Source organism: Vicugna pacos, chromosome 21, assembly GCF_048564905.1.
Source record: "Vicugna pacos chromosome 21, VicPac4, whole genome shotgun sequence".
NCBI classification, from domain to species: domain Eukaryota; kingdom Metazoa; phylum Chordata; class Mammalia; order Artiodactyla; family Camelidae; genus Vicugna; species Vicugna pacos.
This window is the reverse complement of record NC_133007.1, coordinates 27968498-27992172: the sequence shown is the minus strand read 5'-3', so window position 1 is coordinate 27992172 and position 23675 is coordinate 27968498. Positions and strand designations below refer to the sequence as shown.

Genomic DNA, 23675 nt, shown 5'->3' with positions numbered 1-23675 from the left:
AATATCCTTGAGGACAGAAGCTCTCTTAATTATCTTTGTATCCCCAAAAGCAGGCAGAATGCCTACAAATGATGGGAATTCAGCAAATATTGAACTGAATTGGAGCTGGCCATATAAGATCCTGCAACATCTGCTGTGCCACAGAGTGTGCTTTTACCAGCCCCTCCTTGTGGATTCTTCAGAGCACAAATATGTATTCTTTGTTCCATGAAGAAATACAAGGAAGGAATAAACAAAGAGGAGCCTGTGGGCTAGGCAGTGGCCTAATTTGTATTTACTCCAGTGAAAGAAAGTGAAGGGTATCAGTGAAGGGTGACCACAGGAGGTTAATATGCTGTTCTCCAGGGAGCAGGAAGAGCAAAGGCTAATCCTGTGGTTAACTCTGAAAGTTCATTATTGAGAAAAATTAGATCAGGAAAGCTGTGAGAGCCTCAAGACAGACTCTCAGACCTCCCAAGGCTCAGGTTGCGTTTCTTCTTTCTACTAGGTGCTGCAGAGCTTCAAGATAATGGACTATAGCCTCCTGGTGTCCATCCATAACATAGATCATGCGCAGCGAGAGCCTCTGGGCAATGAGTCACAGCACTCAGTTGACACTCGCAGACCGGCCCCCCAAAAGGCTCTCTACTCCACAGCCATGGAATCTATTCAGGGCGAGGCTCGACGAGGTGGCACCGTGGAGACTGATGACCAGTGAGTGGACTCGGGGCACCAGGAAGGAGAGCATAAGCTCAGAGCATTTTCTCTTGAGGGAGGGATGCAGCTTTGGGGAAGAAGTAGCCTTGATTCAGCAGTTACGTCAACAACATTAATGCTTACAGACCTAAAAGGAAAGGAAGATGCGTTAACTTTGGGATTTGTACATCTGGGAAGGAGAACTATTCAGAAGGAAGAGACTGAAAAAAATGTGCATTAAGAGTCTTAGACACATGTCTGCAAATTATGTTAGGACTTCATCAAAAACAGTTTATTGTAGACTTCTTTATAGAAGGGCATCTTTCTTTTTTTCTTTTTTTTTTTTTTTTTTGAGTGGAGGTAGATTTATTCAGAGAGATACATTGAAAGGCAAGAGAAAGGCCACGAGATGTAGGGGTTGGGTGCTCAGATTAAAAGTAGGTACACACTCCATAGACAGAATGTGGGCCGTCTCCGAAGAGGGGGAGAGAGGGGTGGCCGGCATCTTTCTTACCATCATGAATCAAGGAAATGTAGTTGCTGAAGCATTATAAATGTCTCTTAGATGGTTTCATGTTAGGGGGAGGGTATAGCTGAAGTGGTAGAGCACATGCTTAGCATACATGAGGTCCTTGGTTCAATCCTTAGTAGCTCCGTTTAAATAATAAATAAATAAACCTAATTACTTCCCCCCTCTAAAAAAGTTTAAAAAATAAAATAGAACAGGGCTCAGCAAATGTTAGATGGTTTCATATTAAGGTATTGTTTACCATGACTCTCAAGAAGAATGTCTTAGTGTGCCTAAATTAAAATACAAAAGTACCAAGAAAATTTAATTAATGGGAGAGTGTTCCTAAAATTGCTGAGTAGGGGTGATTTTTAGATTCTGTCTGGTGGTGTTGGGGTGGGAGAGGCAGGCAAGTGAGATTTGGAGAAAAAGAGGTTATAATATGTACTCCAAAGTGGTTCTTGGGGTTAGGGGAAGGCTCTCCTTCTTCCCCAGTTTATGGAAGATTGGAACAGTTACGTTTAGGTTTCAGTTACTTGTCCTGATTTGATTAGAGGTTAGCCGAAGCCTCTGCCTGCTAGCCAAAAGGCTTTCCTACTCTCTTTCTCTACCCCAGCATGGGTGGCATCCCGGCCCGGAACAGTAAAGGGGAGAGGCTGCTGCTTTATATTGGCATCATCGACATCCTGCAGTCTTACAGGTGAGGAGCTTATGGGCCCAGGGGCAGGGCAGCTGTAGGTAACTACTCACACTGCTCTTTCAGGTGGCTTTGTCACCAGATCCTTCCTGCAGTAAGAAATGATTGCAGTCTGGCTGCTTGCCTCATTGGGTTTCAAATGGTGGTTATTTCCTTGATTTCACCTGTCTCTTGGCTTCCTTACCCCACCACCTCCCCAGGCATAGCATATACCTCTGTGGAAAGCTGAGTCAGTCCTCGCAAGTCTGAGCTAGGTAAAATACCCCATCTGTCTGGCTCTTTGTGAAAAACCTGTGAGATGAGTCATACTCCACGTTGGGATACAGTTGGAAACACGTTCCTTTTTTCCATGGAGGAAAAACAAGAGGGTCATTGTGTTCTGTGAAGAGTATTAGCCTGTGGCACTAAGAGGCAGTGAAGGGGTTGGAGGGGGGAGAAACTTGAAGTGTTAGACCCCAGTTTTGTTCCTGTAAGTTTTCAGGTACTAACGAGGACTGGACAATACTTGATGTACTGATTCCAAGTTTTATCATCCAGTTTTAAGGTTCACCATTCAGGCTTGCCCATCTGTCCTTGCAGCTCTCTTTTTATGATAAATACTCTTGTCCCTGACTTGCCAGGGACATATTAACTACCCTTTTCCCACAGGGAGATAATTGATTCATCTAGAAGCATCTCTGTTCTCCATGCTGAATAAGCACTGCGATGTCTGTTCCTTGGAAAGCCAGTCTAACAGTGGGAGTGCTTTCCCAGCTGCTGTTTTTAAGTTTTTCTGTTATGATTGCCTTTTTAACTACCTGAACCAGAAAACAGTAAGGTCATTTATTTAAAACCTATGTGAATGCATGATACACATTGTTCTCGGCAGGTTTGTTAAGAAGTTGGAGCACTCTTGGAAAGCTTTGGTACATGATGGGGTGAGTAGCAGCCAACTAGACGCTCTCCCCTTTCTGCCTCCCTCCCTTCTGATTTGCCCCTGTTTCCTCTTATGGGTTATTTCATTTGTGGGTAAGGCCCCTGGACTAGAAGTCCTCTTGCTGGGCGCCCCTCCCTAACTCTGCAGCCGTCTCTTTTGCTCTGCAGGACACCGTATCGGTGCATCGCCCAGGCTTCTATGCTGAACGGTTCCAGCGCTTCATGTGCAATACAGTTTTCAAGAAGATCCCTTGTAAGTGGCTTCTGCCAGATGACCCCTAATGACCCCCTTACTTCAAGAGATGAGGGGCAGGACACCTCTGTCAGGGAACTGCCAAAGCCAGAGGCTTCTCCTGCTCTACCCACATCGCGTGAGAACTGCTGCCCATCCTTATGTCAGTCACTCTGTCTGTCCCAGTCGTTTCCAAGTTGCTGCTTTTCCTCCCTGGCAATCCCTACATATGTCATTGAGGTGAGGGGCATTTCTGAGAAATTGGCAGGATTGCAAAAATGTGTAGTTGTGGGTGTAGGATCCATGCTACAAGCTGAGATAGGCAAAGCCAGGCATTTATGGACAGAGATAGGCAAGGATATTACCAGTGTTCCGTTTTTTTGTCCGTGTCCCCAGTGCCAAGGAGTTCTCAGATTAGGATCAGAAGGTTGGAGAAGCATTTACTCATTTCTGCTTAGCAGGTGTTCTTGGTCTCTTCCCTCAACTTTCTCAGTTGGGAAGTGCCAGTGTTCTTCTTTCGAAACCTTCCATGCTGCTGCCACTGGCAGATTCCAGCTCCTCCTTCCCATCTCCTCATCACAGGCATCAGTCGTCCCTTGGTGAGGCAGAGAGGGTAGGGGCATTTCATCAGGTGGAAGCAAAGCCGTCGAGGTTGAGTGTAGGAGGGGAGAGAGATGTATGTGTCTCTTTTCCTCTAGATTCTCTGCTGCTTTGCGAAGTGAAGTGAACTGAGATGCCCCCTCTGAAGAGTAGCGCATAGAGCCCATCTCTGTTGACATTAACCCTTTTTCCTGCTTTGCAGAAGAACAGCTTGGGGTTTGTGCTGGGGACGCTAGCGAGCCGTACCTATGTCTTGGTGACGGTTTCTGAGGTGGGTGCTAAGGAGGCTTTCTCTTTCCCTTTTGAAGTGAAGCCCTCTCCTTCCAAAAAGTTTCGGTCTGGCTCATCTTTCTCACGGCGAGCAGGCCCCAGCGGCAACTCCTGCGTAACTTACCAGCCATCGGTCTCTGGGGAACACAAGGCACAAGTGACAACAAAGGCGGAAGTGGAGCCAGGTCAGCGCCGGGGCTGGGGTCCCCATGTGATGGGGCACTCCCTCCCTTCCTTCTGAGCCCTTACCTTGTCTGCCTAGGACCTCTTCTCCCCATTCCTGTCCAGGAAAAGCCAAGTTGCTACATTTTTTTCCCCTATATTTCCCCCACCCCATTTTCTCTTCTTTTTTATTTATTGATTTTCTTCCCCTTTCTTTTTTCCAGGCGTCCACTTCGGTCGTCCTGATGTTTTACCTCAGACTCCACCTTTGGAGAAAATCAGTGAGGTCTCGACTGTCCCCGACCCCTATTCCTCACCTGCAGCTGGAGAGGCTTTGCAGGTGCTAACTGCAAGGTTGGTTCCTTGGCCTCTTTCTCCACATAGTCTTCTCATCTCTCTGTTCAGGTCCTTGAGAACCTCCGCAATTCTGTTTTTTTTTCTAGAGATCATTGTTTGTCTTTTTGCTCTTTACTAGAGTTTTGGATGTTCACCTTCCTAAGAGCTCATCTTTAGTGATTTGGAACTAAATATATCCAGAGATGGATCGACATCTCTGCACTTTCAGGGGGTGGTGGGAAGCCTTTGTGTACACACTTTTTCTGACATTTAGTCAGAATACCCCAGCTAACCCTTCATTTTCCTGGTGAGTAAAGTGAGAATTCTTAGATTAGGATTTAAGGCTAGAAAGATTCATAGGCAGTGAAGACAATGAACAGTCAGCCTTTCAAAAGGATCCAGTGTAAAGATTGTGATTTAATTTTGCTACTTGGTATGTTAATCATCTATTACATTATAATAAATTACCCCAAAACTTAAGTGACTTAAAATAACAAACATATATTGTAGTTTCTGTGAGTTAGAAATCCAGGTACAGCTTACCTGGGTTTTCTGGCTCAAGGTCTTTCATGAAGTGGTGGTCAAGCCGTTGGCCAGGGCTAGGTCCCACCTGAAGGCTTAACTGAGAGGCTTCACTTCTAAGCTCATACATGTGGTTATTGATTCATTTCCTGGTGGGTTGCTGTACCGAGGGCCTTGGTTTCTTGCTGGCTGTTGTCTAGGGCCTCCCTCAGCTCTTTGCCAAATGAGCCTCTCCGTAGGATAACTCAGAACATGGCAGCTGGCTTCTCTCAGAGTGAGCAAGTGAGAGTGCCTGCACCTAAGCAGAAGCCACAGTCTTTTTGTAACGACATCTCAGAATTGACATTCTGTCACCTGTACTGCATTCTACTAAATCAGCCCCACAGTCAAGAGGAAGGCATTACCCAAGAGTGTGAATGTCAGGAAGCAGGGATCACTGTAGGCTTCTGAAACTAAGAGACAAGCTGTCTTTTCCCCACACACCCAGCATACGTTGGTGAGACAAACATTAGACAACCACTTCACACATTCCTGTACAAAAAAGAGAGAGTGGGAGGCACGGGGGAGTCACTGACCGTAGCTAGTCTAAAATCCAGCAAATGTTGGAGTTTCTTTGATCAGATCTCAAAGCATGAGAATGATTCATGGCTCTTGGCTCTGCCTTGTGGACTCTTGGTTTTGCCTTCTGAGTCTTCCTTTTTCATGAAAGCTAGAATGTGTTTGCAGCTGAGTAGTTTTCTCAGCCTGCTTCTTGCCAGCAGAGTTTTGGGGATCCAGTGGTCTCTCTTAATTGTGTACTGTTTCTGTTCCTTTTAGTCCAAGCTGTAGTGTTTCTGGTCTTACAATACTTGCCAAGATTTTATGGGCCTCCTGTGAATCTCATTGGGATTCATTCTATTAGACAAAAACCATACCCACAAATACCTTCTTGATAAGCCCTGTGCTTCTTAAAGATCCTGTTAACGTGAGAGGATCTGAGAGACATACCCTTAGTCTTTTGAATGGCCTTTTGTATGAATGAATAGTACTTTCGGTTTTTAAAAAAATGTTTTACAGTCATAGCTTTGGCTTCATCTGTAGACTACATTTTCCTGGCAGTGCCATAGATTTTATCCATTTCTTAATTTTAGCATTATTTGGAGAGGTTTAGAATTTTCAAAACCCATCAAGTTGCGGCTTCTTTTTGTTTAGTAGTCTGTTCCTTAATTTACTTTTCTTCTCTCATATTTTACTATAAGCATTAAGAAGAAGCCAGGTGGCACCTTCAGCACTTGCTTTAGAAATCCTAACTAGATCACCAAGTTCCTTAGGCACATACTTTCCACATACCTGCATATGACATTGTTGCTGAACTTTGTTCCACTGCATTGCAGGGATCCTCTTTCTTCAATGTCCCATAAGATTTTTCTCACTTTCCTTTAAGCCCTCACTGGGAAACCTCTTAAAGTGCAAGATTCTATAGTATATTCAGGACGCTTTTAAACTTGCACTAGAACCCTCCTCAAGCCTGCTCCCCTCTTCCAGAGCACTTTCACATTTTAGATTTTTATTACAGCAACACTTTACTTGCAGGTACAAAAATCTATGTTATCTATTATTGTGTGACAAATTATTCTAAAATTTAGTAGCTAAAAACAACAAACATTATCTCAGATTTTATGTAGCTCAAGAATCTGGGTGTGTAGTAAGCTAGAAAGAGAAAAAAAAATACCATATTCACTCATGTGGAATCTAAAAAAAAAAAAAGACAAACTTACTTACAAAACAGAAACAAGACTCAAAGACATAGAAAACAAACTTACGGTTACCAAGGGGGCAAAAAGGTGGAAAGGGATAAATTGAGAGTTCGAGATTTGCAAATACTAACTAATATATATAAGATAGATAAACAAGTTCATGATGTCTAGCACAGGGAACTGTACTCAATATCTTGTAGTAACTTAGGGTGAAAAAGAATATGAAAACAAAAAATGTGCATTCATGTGTGACTGAAGCATTATGCTGTACAGCAGAAATTGACACATTATAAACTGACTATACTTCAGTAAAAATATATATATTTAAAAAAAGAATCTGGGTGTGACTTAGCTGGGTGCCTTTGGCTCAAAGTCGTAGGAGGTTACAGTCAAGCTGTTAACCCCTGAAGGCTTGCCCAGGGGAGGATGCGCTTCCATGCTTACTTGTGTGGTTGTTGGCAGGATTCATTCTCTTATAGACTGTTGTTGGCTGCTGGCCTGTGTTACTCCCTACATTTCGTGTCACATGATCCTCTCCATAAGGCAGCTCACAGCATGGCAGCTAGCTTCCTCACAGCCACCAAGTGAAAGCATATGTGTCCAAGAGGAAACTGTCGTCTTTTTGTAACCTAATCTCAAAAGTTGACTTCCCATCACCTGTGCTGCATTCTCTTCACTAAAAGAAAGTTACTAAACTCAAGAGGAGAAAATTACACTATGACATGACTACCAGGCGGCAGTGATCACTGGGTGCCTACCACAGGTGGGGATTGAAGACGCGAGAAGAGGGTGTTGGGAAGTATTTCATAGAAGTCAAGAAACTAAATAGTTAAAACAGCGTGCTTCCAAATCTAATAGCTTCTTAACCTCTTCTTTCTGAATCCTAAATTGATTCTGAATGAAATATGAAGAAGCAGTATGAGATTTGACTTGAAAGTCCTTTTTCTTTTTTATTTACTAATTCTTCTCTCTGCCTTTTTTTTTTTTTCTTTCTTTCTCTCCTGTTAGCTCAACCCTCTTGGAAAAGCCTGAAGTTACAGAGTCAGAGTTCATCCACGTGAGTGTCTGGAATGTGGGGGAGGTGTGCAACACTTTAAAGAGTATAGGGAGCATCACTGATGGAGTAGAGCAAGGGATTGATTGGCAAGGTTAGGGGACTGAGTGCCGCCTAAATATTAAAATTTTGTGTTTTTGGTGCCTTGTAACTTGGAAGTTGAAGCTGAACTAGAAGAAAACTTCTTAACTCTGCCAACTAGGTGGAAATTCACTTGAATTCCTTTCCTACCTCCTTACCTCATACTCCACATCCTTAACTTTTACACCCTTTTTCTTTTCAGTGAGCAGAAATCCTCAGAAGACCTGGAACAAGATTCTGCCATCTCTGTGATCCCAAGATGTCAACCCTTGACCCAGCAATGCTGATTTTTCTTTTTCTTGGTCATCAGAAAAGGGGTGTAACGGAGGCTAGGGGAGCTCTCCGTCTCCTTCCTGAAGAAGAACGTCTTCTACTTCCCCTTCCTCATGAATGGGCATTAGTGCCTCGGCTGGTTGAGAACAGCAGCACCCTCTCCACTCCTGAGCTGAGTGGCGCAAGTTTCCAGCTGGCCAGCCTTGACTTCCAGAACTGAGTTGTTTTTAAACCCCCATTCTTCCTGTTGGGAGTGCGATTGCTGGACTTGGTGGTTTTCTTCCCTGTCATGTACCTTTTACCAGGAGCTGGACTCTTACTTTCCTCAGGACAGATTGGCTGGCACACTATCCCCACCTTAACTTTCTCTCTGGAAGAAGACCCCTGCAATCTTTGTAAAAGTTTTTTTGGGGTAAGGGTGTCTAACCACCTCCAGCCTTTTTTTTTTCCCCCTTGAAAAAGGAAAAGAAAAATAGCACACAGTTTCAAGCCAGACAGTTTCAGATCAAAACCGCAGATGTGTCAAAGAGATGCCTGTTCATACGGTTCCCTCAGAAGAGCCCTGGTATTTGAGAAACGGAAGTGTGGTGCTTGCTCTCCCAGGAGCAGCTCAACTTTACCTCCTCCTCTCCTGATGAATTTCTTAAGGCTGAAGGAACGGAGAGAGTGGGACAGGGGGTAATCTTTACCCCTTTTGTTAAACAGAGGGGCAGTCACGGGGCTGAAAGAGCAGAACTCCTTCCTTGGCGGGACCTACTCACTGCCGGGCTGTAATGACTATTACTGTTTTGCCGTTTGAAATGTATTCAGCTTGTTTTTCTAAATATGAAGACTTATCAAATGAATTTCAGATTCTTCTTCAAAGGAGATTTCTTCCTTGTTCTTACCACCACCTTTTCCGACAGTATCCTGCTATTCGTGGAGCTGAGGGACAGCTCTGTGCAACTGTGTCTGTTTAACAGGTAGTCCATGACTCTGAGGCTAGAGAATATTCTCTTAAACTCACGGGGAGCCAGCAGATTCTTGCCTTAGTGAGGTCATTGCTGTGCCTCATGCCCTGCCGCCTCTCTTCATGCAGAGACCTTGGAACTGGGGGGCTGTGTCATCCTTCTCCTCCCCGTCTCCAAGAGTCTTGGTTCTGTCTGATCCCCCTAGTCCTGTCAGGGGAAGAGGGGGGCCTGGCATCTCAGGCCAGTTGTTGAATCCCCATACCATCCCCTCTCCATCCCGTCCTACCTTGATAGTAGGTTAACCCGTACCCCGAGTAACTGTCTATATTAGACACCTCCAGCCAGTTTCTGGCTGCCTGTCTTTGCTGCCATGTTCTTTTTTACAAGAAGGAAAGAAACAATTCTTGCTATTTTTTTCATAATTTACTATTTATGATGTATTTAAGTGTTTTATTCAGGACAGAGTTCTGTAGGGGGTGGGAGGGAATATTTGAGGGAGGCTGGGTCTTAGGGAAGGGGACGGGGAATCAACATTTTTATGAAGTGTCACTATTTGCCTCTACTTTGTATTGTTCGGAAATGGCAAATACAATATAAAAGTGATAAATATCTGGTTTTAATGTATTAAACTTTCATCAGTTATTTAGACCTCTTGTTTCTTCTTGGTTCTTTTTCATATACCATCTGCTCCACCCTCCTACCCCATCACCCAGGCTCAGTTTTGTTCACATTGCCATGAACAAATGCATCCTTTCCAGTTTTCCTTACTCCAGTTCGGTCTAACTCAGGCTAAGAGAAATGGCTTCATTCACCTTCCAGCCACCCCTTCCATCTTAACAACTGAAACTTCACAAGGAAAAACTATGAATGAATAGGAAGGAAATTAATGTAGTTCTGTTGCCTAGGTTGCAACCCACTTTGATTGAGGGATTTGGGGATCCAAAGCTCCAAATCTTACTCAGGTTTAGGAGGAAAGGAGGGGTACAGTGGGAAAAACAAGCTTGAGATTGCTTGGTCCTAGGATTCCCTCCCTTTCTTTCCCTTGACCTGGCCCTAAGATGTCACTCTTAGGGAGGCATGAAGACTGCTTCCCTCAGCTCTGTGTTTCTCTCCGTGAGGTTGAGCTTAGGCTATTTTACTGAGTTGGGAAACTAGACAAAAACTGAGGATTGCTCTAAGGTGTGTGGGTAGGGGAGCTTTGGAGAGAAGCAAGTTAATTAAATATTGCTCTTTTCCACACTGCTATTCCCTGTCTTGTTAAGGTCATTCTACAGATATTTACGTAGTAGCCAATGAGCAATGCATGGGGCAGGCATTTCAAAAGAAGTAACCATCCTTCTAAGAGTTCACAGTGTCCAGGAGGAGCACACACGTACATGCATGCAAAAATAGCACATTAGATTAATGATACAGTTAAGGATTTCAGTTCTCTGAAAGAGTGATACAGAATATAAAGGTGGAAGAAAATCAGAGGTCATGTGGGCTGGAAGTGTTGGGAAGGTTTTTCTTCAGCACAAGGGCCTACAGGTTTAAGAATCATCTGTTCAGAGTACAAGGAAGAGACCGCGGTGAGAGCAATGGTGGAGGGAGACCCGAATGAGGATACTGGGATAAGTGTAGGTAGAAGCAGCACTGGAAGCCCTGACCTCTAGGCTGAGAGATTTTTATTTTAAACTGTAGGCAATGAGGAAGCATAGTATGTTTTTGTCCCTAAGTAGGACATGATCAAAAAATAATTCTGAGGCTAGTCTGTTGACTAAGTCCTATCAAAGTGGATACAAAAAAGTGATTAGACTATAATAATTTAGGTTTGAGGTGATGTGCGTCTAGGATGATGTTGATAACCACTTGGAGAGGAAGGGAGGGAACAGAGTAAAATTATTATGATTGAACAAGTAATTGGATTGAAGGAAGAATTGGGGATTCTTAAAAGTTTTTACCTTGAGGTTAAGCCACAGGCTCAGCCCTCCATTAGGCTGGGTAAGGGGACTTCTTCCCTAAAAGAAATTGAATCTGAACGTGTTTTAGGCAAAAAATTATCTTACTGCTACCCTTACCCTGTTGCTGGATATACTCGGGCAACTGGCGGGCAGGTGCACTTGATGTGCACTTGAGTGGTCAGAGGGTCCCTCTAGTGGTGAGCAGTAGCTGCTGCTTTACAGCTGTACGATGTGATCTGTATTCAGATACAAGTAGGATCTGGTCCAAAAGTCAGGGAAATCAAAACCATAGGATAATAAAGCTGGAAATCCTGGTCTAATATTTTACTCTAAGGTATGTCAATCTCAGTTATTCTGAAAGTTATTCACTGTTTTCAGAGTTGGCATCTCATTCATTCTTTAAACAGACCTGCCAGTTAAAATGGATTTCAGATTTAGTTTTTCAAAGACAGGACAAGTCTATATCATCTATAAAATTATTTTTTAAAAATTCATTATAAAGCATCAGCTGTTTCCAATTTCCTCTCTCTCCTCTCTTTACTTTTTATTATGGACATTTCCAAACCAAAAGGAGAGTAGTATTGTGAGCCAACATGTATGCAGCAGCCAGCTTCAATAATTGTCAACATAAATAAGACCAATTCATTTCATCTATGCTTTCTACCCCACCCCTGCTTTCTCTCTGCACCTCCAAAGGATTAAGTTAAAATAAATCCCAGACATCATATCCTTTTATTTTTAACTCAAGAGATAAGGGCTCTTTTAAAACATCATGCCTTTAAAAATTAATTCCTTACTAATGTCCAATTAGTGATCACAGTTAGCCAACAGTCTTAAAATGAATTTTTACAAATAGTTTTTTTGACCCCAGTCTCTCAAACTCACTCCAAGTTTTTGCTGCCATGACAAAATATCTTTTATTAAGGTCACTGATGACCTCTATCCTGCTAAATATATCAGTCCTCATCTTACTTGACATGTCAACAGCATCTGACAGTTTGTTATTCTCTCCTTGAAATATTTTCTTCACTTAGCTTCTGGGGTACTACATACTTTCTGGTTGTCCTTACCAAGATGCTGGCCCATCTCCAGCCTCTTTTCTGGTTCCTCCTTCTTTGTCTTATCTCTAAATGTTGAGGTGTCCAGGGCTCAATCATGGGACCTCTTTTAGTCTACATTCACTCCCTAGGAAATTTTTTAAAGTCCTGAAGACCCTATATAATTTGTCCAACTTGTCACCTCATAATCAATTAAAAGCTCCCAATTACTATCTCCAGTCCAGATCTTTTTTCCTGAACTGCAGACTCATATATCTACCCACTTATTTGACATCTCCATTTAGATGTCTTATAGGCATCTTAAACCTAACATGTCCAAAGCTGAATCTCTGGTTCCTACCCCTCCTAATCCATCTCCAGAAATAGTGACACCATTCTTCTGGTTGCTTAGAACCAACTCTGGTATCTTCCTTAACACTCTCTTTCCTTACATCCTCTATCAAATTCATTGGCAAATTTTGTCAGTTTTGTATCTTATGACATACTTGAAATCCAATCATATGTCACAATTTTCACGTCTTGTTACTACCCTAGAATAAGCCACCATCATATCATCTGATCACTAAAATAGTCTCCTAACTGGTCCATCTCCTGCTCTTTTTCCCCATAGTTTGTTCTCAGTGCAGCAGTCAGAGTGATCCTCTGTTGAAACTCCAACAGCTCCTATCTCAGAGTACTTAAAATAACCTATGCCGTTGTACATGATCCCACTTTGTTATTCTGTTTGCCTCTCTGGCCTCATTTCTTCTCTCTCTCTCCCTCTACTCCAGGCTCTGCTGGCCTTGTTCTTAAGTACACTCTTACCTCAGAACATTTGCACTTTCTCTTTCCGCCAGGTAGCCTTCAGGTCTCTTTTCAAATGTAAGGCTTCTCTAATATCCTGTTTATATAAAATGGAAACCATATTCATCCTGCTTTATTTTTCTCAGTGCTTATCATTTGACTATGTCTATATTCATTGGTTTAGTTTCTGCCTTCCCCAATAGAATGTAAGATTCTCAAAGATAGGACTTTGTTTTGTTTCCTTCCAAGTGCCTAGAATAGTGCCTGACTCCCAGGTAAATGAATGAGTTGTTTTTGTTTTTTCATGATAGAGCTCTTGTTTTACTGAAATGTGATCTTAACAGATTTCATATTTTGTGTGGGTTGTTGCAACTCACACATCTCTGAACTGAAAATCTTCTGACATAGTTTTAACAGGACATCTTCTCCTTTTGAGGAGAATATTAGTTCTCCATTCTCCAGGTTGAATAGAATCAGTCTTACAGGACCTGTTCGCTATCTCATTTTTTATGCCCACTGTATTTTGTATTCTTTGCAATATCTACATAGACTTTTTAAGTGTAGTAACTAAAAACTGGTCACAATCTGTTAAATATCTCTGACTAAAGCTAAGCAGGTGTCAGACATCTCCCTGTGCAGGTACCATGATCATGTTTTCCCGGAACAATGATGACAGTATTCATTCACTTTCTAGTTCTTTCGTTTGGGTTGAAAGTTTGTTTACTTCTACATTTAGAAGAATAATAATTTATAGTTATTCCTGATGTTCAAATTGTATTTGGAGTTGCATTATCCTGATTAACTTAGAAAATTTTGTTGATGAATTTTATATTTTATGAAGTACTCTTCTCTTGATCTGACTTCAACTATCTGTGTTTATTTCTATTTGTACAATGTTTACATGGTTACAATGTTTTCTTTTATTATTATTGCCTGATATATTATTTTCTCCTCTCCCTTTATTTTTTTAACTTTTGTCACTTAGTTTGGTGTGTCTCTATTTACATTGTGTATCTTTTAAATATATATATATAATTCTTATTTTTAAAATATTTTATGTTTGAACTTGTCAGCAATTATTTTTATGTGCTTTCCTATTTTTTCCTTTTCCATCTATGATAATATTGACATTTTTTTCTCTAGTGATATGGAAGTTTTATTTCTATGCCAGCTCTGATGGTTACCAATAACTTTCGAACATATCCGTTTAAACTTTATCAACAACTAACCAATATCTACAACACTCCTGCCATCTCCATCTACCATCTGCTATCTCTGTAGCCAAGCCTAGTCCTTCCAACCCACTCCCGTCCTCCCCCACTGCCCCCCCCAAGATAGACACCTGGAATTTCCAGTTTTACTTTGGGATGTGTGTGTGGAGGAGAGGGGAGGTAAGCCAAGGCATGTTTGAATGTAATTGTTGATTAAAACCCCAAAACGATTGACTAGGTTGTCTCCCATTCTTTGGGAGATTAAAAGTATTAATTCATCATCAAACCTATTCTGGGCTCCCACCATGTATCAGGCTATGTAGTGGACTCAGGGATAGCAAAGATAAAGACACTTTCTTGCCCTTAATGAAATGGGAGAGCTGGATACACAAACATGCAATTCAGGGGTATAAGGGCTTGGTAGTTGGACGAACGAAGTGCTTTGGGGAACAGGGGGAGCTGGACTGTCACTAGTCATCCCACCACTTTTTTAAAACGATGATGCTGGAACAGACGCAGCCACAGCACGTTCCTCTACAGCTTCTCTTAGAACCCGTCCGCAAGGAATCCCATCAGAGAACCAGAATAACAGGGAAGGTGGAGGTGGGGCCCTCTTTTTCGGTGTTATCTTGCTCTTCCCGCCCCCAAACATCCCTTTTATTTTGGCGGCGCCTACGACTCCCAGAATACAACGCGGAGGATGGAGGCGGAGCCAGCCGGCAGAGCCGAGATCCGTGATTGGTGGCGAGCGCTGGGCCAATCGGAGGAGTCGTTGTTAGGCTGTCTGGGAGAGCCGGTCGGGAGGGAGGAAGCTGGCAAAATGGTGTTGGAAAGCACTATGGTCTGGTGAGGAGCAACCTCGGGGCCCGGTGGGGAGCGGGACTGAGTCGGGGGCGCGTGTAGCTCGGAGGCCGGGCGGGCCTGGGGTCGGGGCGGGGGGCTGACGGGCGAGGTGAGGCTTTGGGCCGGGAGGGAAGACGTTGCATGGACTCCCTGAGTCATCCTGGGTCCTCGGAGCTAGTTCCCGGAGGACATTAACCCTCAACCTGCGGACAGCCATTGACCGGCCGATCCCTGCTACCTTTCTCTGTTCCAGCATCGTCTTCTCTAGACCAGCCTCAGGTCTGTCTTTAGCCAGAGTCCTGCTTCTCGGACTCGTCGTGAAGGTGGCCTCCTCGAAATGTTGGATGTTAGGAAGAGAGATGATAAATCCCTTCCCCGCCCCATTCACTCGTCTCTAACTTCATTGCTTTCCCCTGTATCATCTTCAAAGGTATTATTTATAGATTGCTACCTAAGTGTCAGGCATTTAATTTACTTTATCTCACTTAAACCTCACAGTACTTCCAGGTAAATATCCTTCCTTTTTACAGATGAGGATACCGAGTCTCGCCAGTTTTAAATGACTTACCCAGAGCCACACAGCTCTAATTATGTGGTGGGGCCAAGGTTTAAACTCAGGATTATCTGACACAAAGGCTCTTATCCAGTGAGCTAGCTCTCCTCATCAGTCTCAAACTTGGGCTGAGTAGTTATTAGGAGTCAGATTAGAAGCTGAGGACACCAACTTCTGCAAGCTTTCAAAAGTTTCTTCTAAGTGTGAACATAGAATAAATACAGAATAGTTCACAAACATACACAAATCGCCAGGTGGATGAAACAGATGCCTAGGAATTTTCTTTTTGCCAGGAGGATAGCATTGCCAGATAACATATAGGATGCTGAGTTAAATTTGATTTTCGGATAAACAGTAATTCTTAATATTGAAAAATGGTTATAAGTGTGTCCCACATATTGCATGGGACACTTATACTAAAAAGTTATTTGTTGTTTATCTGAAAATTCCGGTTTAACTGGGAGTCCTGTATTTTCATTTGCTAAATTTGGCAACCTGTGTGAGAGAGCATGTTAGAATAGAAAGAGGACAGAATTTGGACTGTGTTTTTTTGGGTACTTACCAGCTGTGTGTTGTTGAGAATGTAGTAAATCTCTCGCTTTCTTTATAAAATGAGAATAATAGTAACATCTGCTTTCCTGATGGCACACGTATGTTATGATGCTCTGTAAACTGTGCAGCACTGTACATACACTAGTTACCATGAAACTTTCAGAGTCCTCAAGAGAGAATTTAAGAGGGGCCTTGAAGGCACTGAGACAAGTATTGAGAAAGAGAGACCATTACACGTAGGCAGAAGGGCATAAACAAAGCTACGAAGTGTAAGTTCCCAAGGCACGTTTAGGGAGTAGGAAATAGTCTAATGTGACTTCATCATAAGGTTGTTGGTTTAAGGCAGTTTCTTTTGGGGAGGGAAGGCAGATGCAACCAGGACACCCAGAGAGACATGTTGGTAGCTGCTGTAATAGCCCAGCCATAGAATAGCCATGGGAGCCACTCCTTTGTTGTATAGGGCCTCGTGTTCTGCTGTGCGTCAGGATTCTCTGGAGGAGCTTATTAAAAATTGTGCGTATTGAACTCTGTTCTTGATCTGCTGAGTCAGACTTCCAGCCAAGGAGGTCTCAGCATCTGTAGTCTTCTTTTAAATGAAGACTTTATGAATAGCTGGATCATATCTTAAGCCCTGATTTCGATGTGAATTTTTTGGCAGGGAAAATTATATACTGTTGAGCGAAAGTAGTCACAAGAAATACATACAATATTCCATTCATATAAAGTTCAAAGTTGGGAAAACTAAACAGTGCGTTTTTTAGGGCTGCATACACAGGTGCAAAGGCATCTGGTGTTTAACACTGCCACCGTAACCAGCAGCCTCGCCATGGTTCTGATGCGCGCACAGCACAGTGTGAGTCCCACCGCCGTGTTCTGCGCTGTCGCTTCTCCCTCTCTCTCAAGTCCTCCTTCTTCCTCTAGCACCTTTCTTCCAGCTCTCATTCATCTGCTGGTCTTGCCCATAGTCTTTACTTAGTAGCTGTTCCATCTGGATGATCCTCAAAGCTTCCATTGTTTTTATATTTGGACTCACCACTGAATTTGAACCTAGAGAGGCAGTTATCTCCGTGCTGGGAGAATAATTAGAAACAGTGTGTCAGGGAAAGAAGAATATAATGCATGGTCAGTAGAGTCAGCCCTTGACCTCCTTTATGTGGATTGAAGAACTAGTCTGTGTTTCCTGCTTGCCATTAGGCACGTGCTAAGTTTCCATGCGTTTAATCCTCATTGCAGCCATATGAGGGTAGGTGCAATAAAACCCATTTTACAGTTGAGGTAACTGGACCTTAGAGAAAGTGAGTAGCTTCCTCAGGATCACAGAACTGACAAGTAGCAGAGGTGATGTGCACCTGTGCCTGAAAACTGCCCCTCCTTCCCTCCCTTTTCTACCTGTGTTCCAATAGCTTCTTACTTACCTGTCTTCATTTTTGGTTTGTATTTATTACCAGGCAAAGGATACTAAAGAAAAAAAAAAAGCCTCAGTCCGTATTTTGCTTGTCAGTAGAAATGAGGTGTCTTGTCAGGGACACTGTTCCCTTCCCTCACCATGGGCGGAACCATAGACCATTAGAGTTCTGAGGGACCTCAGGTCTTCATGAATTAATCCTGTGTAATTGCTTCACTTACCTGCCTTCCCCTGGCCTCCGGGAAATTGGCACTTATATTTCATATTATCTGGATTCTTAGAGACTGTGAGAAGTTGCACATAGATAAAATAGGTGAGACCCCCTCCAAATCTGTGAAACTGCATTTTTGCAGCTCATCCCAGCTGCCAAAGCTGTTAAACATTTAACCAGATGATTACTTTGTGCTTTCCTGCACCTGGTGCTGCCAAGTATGTGTTATTTTATAAATATTTTTAAATTCCACTTTTCATTTCCTCCCTTTGGAATACTCCTATTTCAGTAGCAGACAGCATATTCCTTCATGACCATGCCTAAGAACACTAAACGCACCTTATACAAAGGTGCTTGTGGTTCATTAGTAGACCATGACCTTGGGTGCTTAAAGAATCACTTGTGGAAATTTAAAATGATTTTCCTCCCTTGATTATTTTCAATCAGTCTAGAAAAAGGCTTGGTCATCTGTATATTTAAAAAATAAAACAGAAAAGGTTGGAGGTGATTCTCTGTCCCACAAAGACTGGAGAGAATGTCTCAGAGAGATCCTGCAATATGTCTTCTCCCTCCTCCTCCATTCCTGTCCGACAGTGTGGACAACAGTGAGTACATGCGGAACGGGGACTTCTTACCCACCCGGCTGCAGGCCCAACAGGACGCCGTCAACATAGTCTGCCACTCCAAGACGCGCAGCAACCCTGAGAACAACGTGGGCCTCATCACACTGGCCAAGTACGTGAGGGGTCTGGGGAAGGCGGAGGTGTCTCCTGTACGTGACATGCTGTGGTACCTGGCGTGCTGCCCTTTTGTAGATTCCACGAGGCTGCTTTCACCCATCACCATCCTAGACTCCCTTCTTCACTATTCAGTATAAATATAAATAGCAACTTGTTTTTAATGTTAAGCTAAATCTCCTGGGGTAAAATTTCACAGTGTATTTTAAAGGCAGTGAAAAGTGATTTTGAATCAGAGCCCCAGGGTGTGTATCACACATCTTATTGCCCCAAAAGTGATTTTTTTCTGAAACTGATAATCTTCAAATGAGTGACCACCATCCCAGTATACATGCTATTCTAGGAGGTGGATCTAGAAAGGAGAAGGTAGGAGAGAGACAGAGTAGCATCCAATGGTTGAAAGAGGGTTCCCAGGGCCCTGAGGGCAAGATGACATCAGAGGGGTTTGGGGGAAATATTGGGAGAAGAGGGTATGTTTCTCACAAAATCAAGCCCTTCTTATTTTCTGTGTTTTATTTCTACTAAACCCTAGATGTTTTTCTTCAGTTTTACTGAGATATAATTGACATACCACATCGTATAGGTTTAAGGTGTACAACATAATGGTTTGATAAACGTGTCTATTACAAAGTGATCACCGCAGTAAGTTTAACTACTATCCACGTCTCACATGGTTATAAACTTTTTCCCCTTGTGATGAGAACTTGTAAGAACTACTCTCTAAACACTAGATGTTTGATTAAGAAAAATAGAGATTATAGTTATTACCAAAGTCTCTAAAGAAAAGATGAGTCAAGCACGGTTTGGAGGCACTTGTCCTGACCTGAAGTCAGGACAGAAGTGCTTTCCCTGCATCCCAGTGACTGTGAAGTGCTGACCACGCTCACCCCTGACACCGGCCGCATCCTGTCTAAGCTCCACACTGTCCAACCCAAGGGCAAGATCACCTTCTGCACTGGCATCCGCGTGGCCCATGTGAGTCCTACAGGATCCCCTTGGTGGTTCCTCCTTGCTCTAGGGTACTGCCTCCACCCTTGTCCATTTCTTCCCTTGAATCTTGAGCTTGAACCAGAGCAAGGGAAGAGGGATGACCTAGAGAAAGGAGTAGAAAGGATATAGTGGGGTGAATCCTAGGATCAATGAGGATCGTGAAGGGAAAACTCCCTAGAATTTAGAATTAACCTCCCTTCCTGTCCACAGAGAAGCTCAGCAAGAAGGGAAGGTTGGAGGAGAGGGTTTAGACCTGATGTGAGCATGGTGGTAGGCTCGAGGTACATAGAAGCCATAAGGAAAGGAACAAAGTGACAGTAAAGAGCTGGATGATTCTCCAGCTGACTCTGAGAACTTCCTTTTCAAGCTGGCTCTGAAGCACCGACAGGGCAAGAATCACAAGATGCGAATCATTGCCTTTGTGGGAAGCCCTGTGGAGGACAATGAGAAGGATGTGAGTCCCAGTGACAGCTGGGGGATCTGGGCAGTGCATGTTTGGGAGTGGGGTCTTTGGGCCCTTAGGAGAGCTTGGCAGAGGCACCGGGGAAAGGTAGATATGCAGAATTCAGTGTTCCTGCTGGGGGGCCTGGAGAGGGCCACTGGTTTCTGCCTGCTGTTGTGAGGTGTGCTGTTTCCTCTTACGCTGTGGACTAGAGTTCCTTATTTCCCTCCCCTTCTTCCTAGCTGGTGAAACTGGCTAAGCGCCTCAAGAAGGAGAAAGTAAATGTTGACATAATCAATTTTGGGGAAGAGGTGAGTAAGGACCAACTGTGGGACACTGACTTGCTTTGTAAACAGAGCTGTCCTTGCCCAGAGGAGTGTCTGCACTGTGGGCGAGTAGCTACAGACAGGGACTGAGGTGGCAGAGAACCGGGAGCAGGGTGGCAAGGAGAGCCTCCTGTGTTCTTCCTTCCCCAGGAGGTGAACACAGAAAAGCTGACCGCCTTTGTAAATACACTGAATGGCAAAGATGGAACCGGTTCTCACCTGGTGACAGTGCCTCCTGGCCCTAGTCTGGCTGATGCCCTCATCAGTTCTCCAATTCTGGCTGGAGAAGGTGGCGCCATGCTGGGTCTTGGTGCTAGTGACTTTGAATTTGGAGTGGATCCCAGTGCTGATCCTGAGCTGGCCCTGGTGAGCAAACGTTGACCTCCGGTAGAGCCCAAGGGTCCTCCTTGGTCCTCCTCTACTGACACGCCCACACGTCACACAGCTTCTCTAGGGCTAGGCAGTCCTAAACACCCTTGCTCGTTTTCCCAGACCCCCTCTTGGTCCCTCTTCCCCACAATTCTTTCTGATCTCCGGGGCACCAGTGTCAGACTCTCTCTCATTCACTTCTCCCAATTAAACCCCAGGCTTCTCCCAAGCCCGTCCTTTTTTCGTATATCACCTCTGTCTCTCCAGCTTCTTTCCCATATGTATAACCAGAAGCTGGCCCTTTGCACGCCCTTCCACCCCTCAGCTGCCTTCCCCTGCGCCCAGTGGGCGCGAGGGCTGGAGAATGTCTGACCTCCTCTGCCCTTGGCCAGGCCCTCCGTGTGTCCATGGAAGAGCAGCGGCAGCGGCAGGAGGAGGAGGCGCGGCGGGCAGCTGCCGCCTCTGCCGCTGAGGCCGGCATTGCCACGACCGGGACTGAAGGTGAAAGAGGTGGAACTGAAGTCCCGGGACTGCAGGGTGCTCGGTGGGAGCCCGGTGTAGACTTCGGGGGGAAGGGCTGGGGGTCTGGCAGTGTGGGAACGTGGGGCTGAGGGGATGGGCTGGGGCTGGGTCTGTGTGGAACGTGGCACAGCTCTACCCTGCCTCTCCTCCTGGTCCCAGACTCGGATGATGCGCTGCTGAAGATGACCATCAGCCAGCAGGAGTTTGGCCGCGCTGGGCTCCCCGATCTCAGCAGTATGACTGAGGAGGAGCAGATTGCCTACGCCATGCAGATGTCCCTGCAGGGTGCAGGTGAGCCAGGGCCTGGGTGGTCGTGCCGAGGCAGAGAGGTCGGGATGGGGAGGTGGGACTGAACAGACAACCTCTTCTTCTCAGAGTTTGGCCAGACGGAGTCAGCCGACATGGATGCCAGTTCAGCCATGGACACATCCGAGCCTGCCAAGGTGAGGGCCAGCGATGACTCCCTGCGCCTGTCAGGCTTCAAAGTCCTCTCGTGTCCAGACCCTCAAGCCTGTAGGCCTGGGGCCGCTCCTCTCTCAGGGCCTCACAGATGAGCTCTGTGAGAAGCAGAAGGAAACAGGCACGCAGACGCACATGTCTTGTCTGGAAGCCTTGCTAAGGCCAGAACGCTGGCGGGCCATCGGAGGAGTGTCTCCGTGCTCTGTAATTCTCCTTCCTTGCTGGTGGGAGCAGTCTGGAGAATCCTCAGTGATAACTTCCCAAGAGGGTGAAAAGAGAGTCTAGGAGAAGGAAGAGGAGGAGAGAGTGTCTGATAGCCAGAAACCTGAAGGCAGTGGCATCTGTTTTTACCCTTTGAGCTCAGGAAGCATCGTTCTCAAGCTTCTCCTCTAATTGGTCCGTAATTAATGTTTGGTCCATACTGTATCTTGGCACTGGGCATTTTCCTCAGCTCTTCCGACCATTGGCCAGAGGTGCCCCCAGCCCCATCGGGTTGGGGAGGGGCCCAGGTCTCTTACACTTGGCCCCCTGTCCCAGCTGACGTTGCCCTTTTTCAGGAGGAGGATGATTATGACGTGATGCAGGACCCAGAGTTCCTTCAGAGTGTCCTGGAGAACCTTCCAGGCGTGGATCCCAACAATGAGGCCATTCGGAATGCCATGGGCTCCCTGGCCTCCCAGGCCACCAAAGATGGCAAGAAGGACAAGAAGGAGGAGGACAAGAAGTGAGACTGGAGGGAGGGGGTGCTGAGCCTGTTCGGGGCCGAATAGGGCGGGGTGGGTTGTAGGGTTAGATGTGTTATCTGTAACCATTACAACCTAAATAAAGCTTGGCAACTTTTTGTTTTCTCTTCTGCTTCAAACAGTGGACGCTTTGAGTGTGAGAGAAGGGAGGATTGCATGGCACACAGGGGACTATACCTTGTTGCTCTGTCTCTGCTGCCTGGTCTCTTAAGTCCTGACCATTTCCCTCCCCCCCCATCTCCACCCATCCACCCGTGACAGTCCTTCTTTAGGAAGGACTTTGCTGAGAGCCACTGTGTTAGTCACTGGGGCCACAGAGGTGACAAGAAAACAGTACTGGCCTTTGGGGGCTCAGCCTCTAGGGAAGGGCCAGCCAGTAAATGAGCATGTTGAGCGCCCAAAGAGAGGCCTCAACAAGGCACAGTGGAAACTGAGGAGAGAGGGCCGAACTCCTCCAGCCTCTGGGAAGGCTCCTGGAGGTAACGTTCAAGTCCTCTAATGGGGCAGAAAGCTCGTCAGCCGACAGGTGACAGACGGGGATGCTGCCAGTCAGTAGAGACAGCATGCGCCAATGACGCAGCAGCACTTGGGCACTCAGACCGGTTGGGCGAGTGCATGGAGCCGGAGGTGGGGAAGTAGGCGACAGAACACCAGGGATCAGGGATCTCTGAGGCCTGACTTTCACAAGGTGGGATCTGTGAGGCCACAGGAGAAACATGATAGTCTCCTTGGAACACCAAATTGAGAGGTAGGTGTTTCGTGGGGCATGGAATAGAATGCACAATTCACCTAACCTCCTCCTTTGTCTACTATATTTAAAGAGGTAAATAACCTCAAATACCTAACCTATGTATAAATTGTGAAGCATAAGAAAATGAACGTATCTGAAACCACTTTATTTAAGAGCTAGAATCTTACTAATACCTGGCTACGTTCCTTCCCAAACTTCTTCACACCCTCCTAAGAGACGACCACTATCCTAATTTTAACATTTATTGTTTTTTCCCCTTCACGGTTTTCTCCTGTACGTAGCTTCCTGACTAGAATATGCTTAGTTTTGCTGAGTTTGTTTTGGAGGCGGTGGGTAGGGGGAGGAATTAGGTTTATTTATGTATTTTTAATGGAGGTTCTGGGGATTGAACCCAGGACCTCATGCATGCTAAGCATGCACTCTACCCCTGAGCTATACCCTCCTCCCAGTTTTGCTTGTTTTTGAGCTTCATAAAAAAATCGTTTTATACTGTGAGACTTCGGGGATTTGCTTTTTTAACAAATGTTTTGTTTCTGAGGTTCATCAAAGTTGCTGCATATAGCTGTTCATTTTTCATGATTGTATGTATATTCTGTGAATATTCTATAATCTCTCCATTTTCCTGTTAGGGGAGTTTGCGTTGCTTCCAGTTATTTTTCTGTTATCAACAGGGTCACTGTGGAGTTTTTGGTACATCTGTCCTGATGCACCTGTGCAAGAGTTTCTACGATACTTTACAGGTTAATTCTGAATAGTATTTCTAAGTAAT

At 44.8% G+C, this 23675-nt stretch overlaps 2 protein-coding genes across 12 annotated transcripts in view; both read left to right on the top strand.

Moving 5' to 3' along the window:
* Positions 1-9659, top strand: part of PIP5K1A (phosphatidylinositol-4-phosphate 5-kinase type 1 alpha) — a 33464-nt gene extending 23805 nt beyond the window's left edge. For 2 of the 8 annotated variants that reach the window (XM_006216972.3, XM_031688944.2), the window contains 8 exons: positions 488-693; positions 1800-1883; positions 2749-2797; positions 2964-3048; positions 3936-4082; positions 4284-4413; positions 7662-7710; positions 7991-9659. In XM_006216972.3, the coding sequence (XP_006217034.1) occupies positions 488-693; positions 1800-1883; positions 2749-2797; positions 2964-3048; positions 3936-4082; positions 4284-4413; positions 7662-7710; positions 7991-7993 (753 nt within the window). In that variant the 3' untranslated portion in view covers positions 7994-9659. The remainder of the gene's footprint in view (positions 1-487; positions 694-1799; positions 1884-2748; positions 2798-2963; positions 3049-3935; positions 4083-4283; positions 4414-7661; positions 7711-7990) is intronic. The other 6 variants (XM_006216974.3, XM_072946590.1, XM_072946586.1 and 3 more) reach the window with 4 other exon arrangements.
* A 5061-nt stretch (positions 9660-14720) lies between these two features.
* PSMD4 (proteasome 26S subunit ubiquitin receptor, non-ATPase 4) lies at positions 14721-22253 on the top strand. 4 transcript variants are annotated; one of them, XM_031688946.2, is made up of 11 exons: positions 14766-14849; positions 15100-15276; positions 18162-18302; positions 19165-19279; positions 19662-19748; positions 19979-20047; positions 20213-20428; positions 20824-20941; positions 21113-21244; positions 21329-21396; positions 21970-22253. In XM_031688946.2, the coding sequence occupies exons 3-11, from the start codon at positions 18181-18183 to the stop codon at positions 22138-22140; spliced, it is 1098 nt and encodes a 365-aa protein (XP_031544806.1). In that variant the 5' UTR covers positions 14766-14849; positions 15100-15276; positions 18162-18180; the 3' UTR covers positions 22141-22253. The 4 variants fall into 4 exon arrangements, with proteins under 4 accessions (XP_006217037.1, XP_015105585.1, XP_072802695.1 ...); XM_006216975.4 differs by lacking the exon at positions 15100-15276 and having other exon boundaries at positions 14721-14849; positions 20824-20932; XM_015250099.3 differs by lacking the exon at positions 15100-15276 and having other exon boundaries at positions 14721-14849.
* Positions 22254-23675: the final 1422 nt, after the last annotated feature.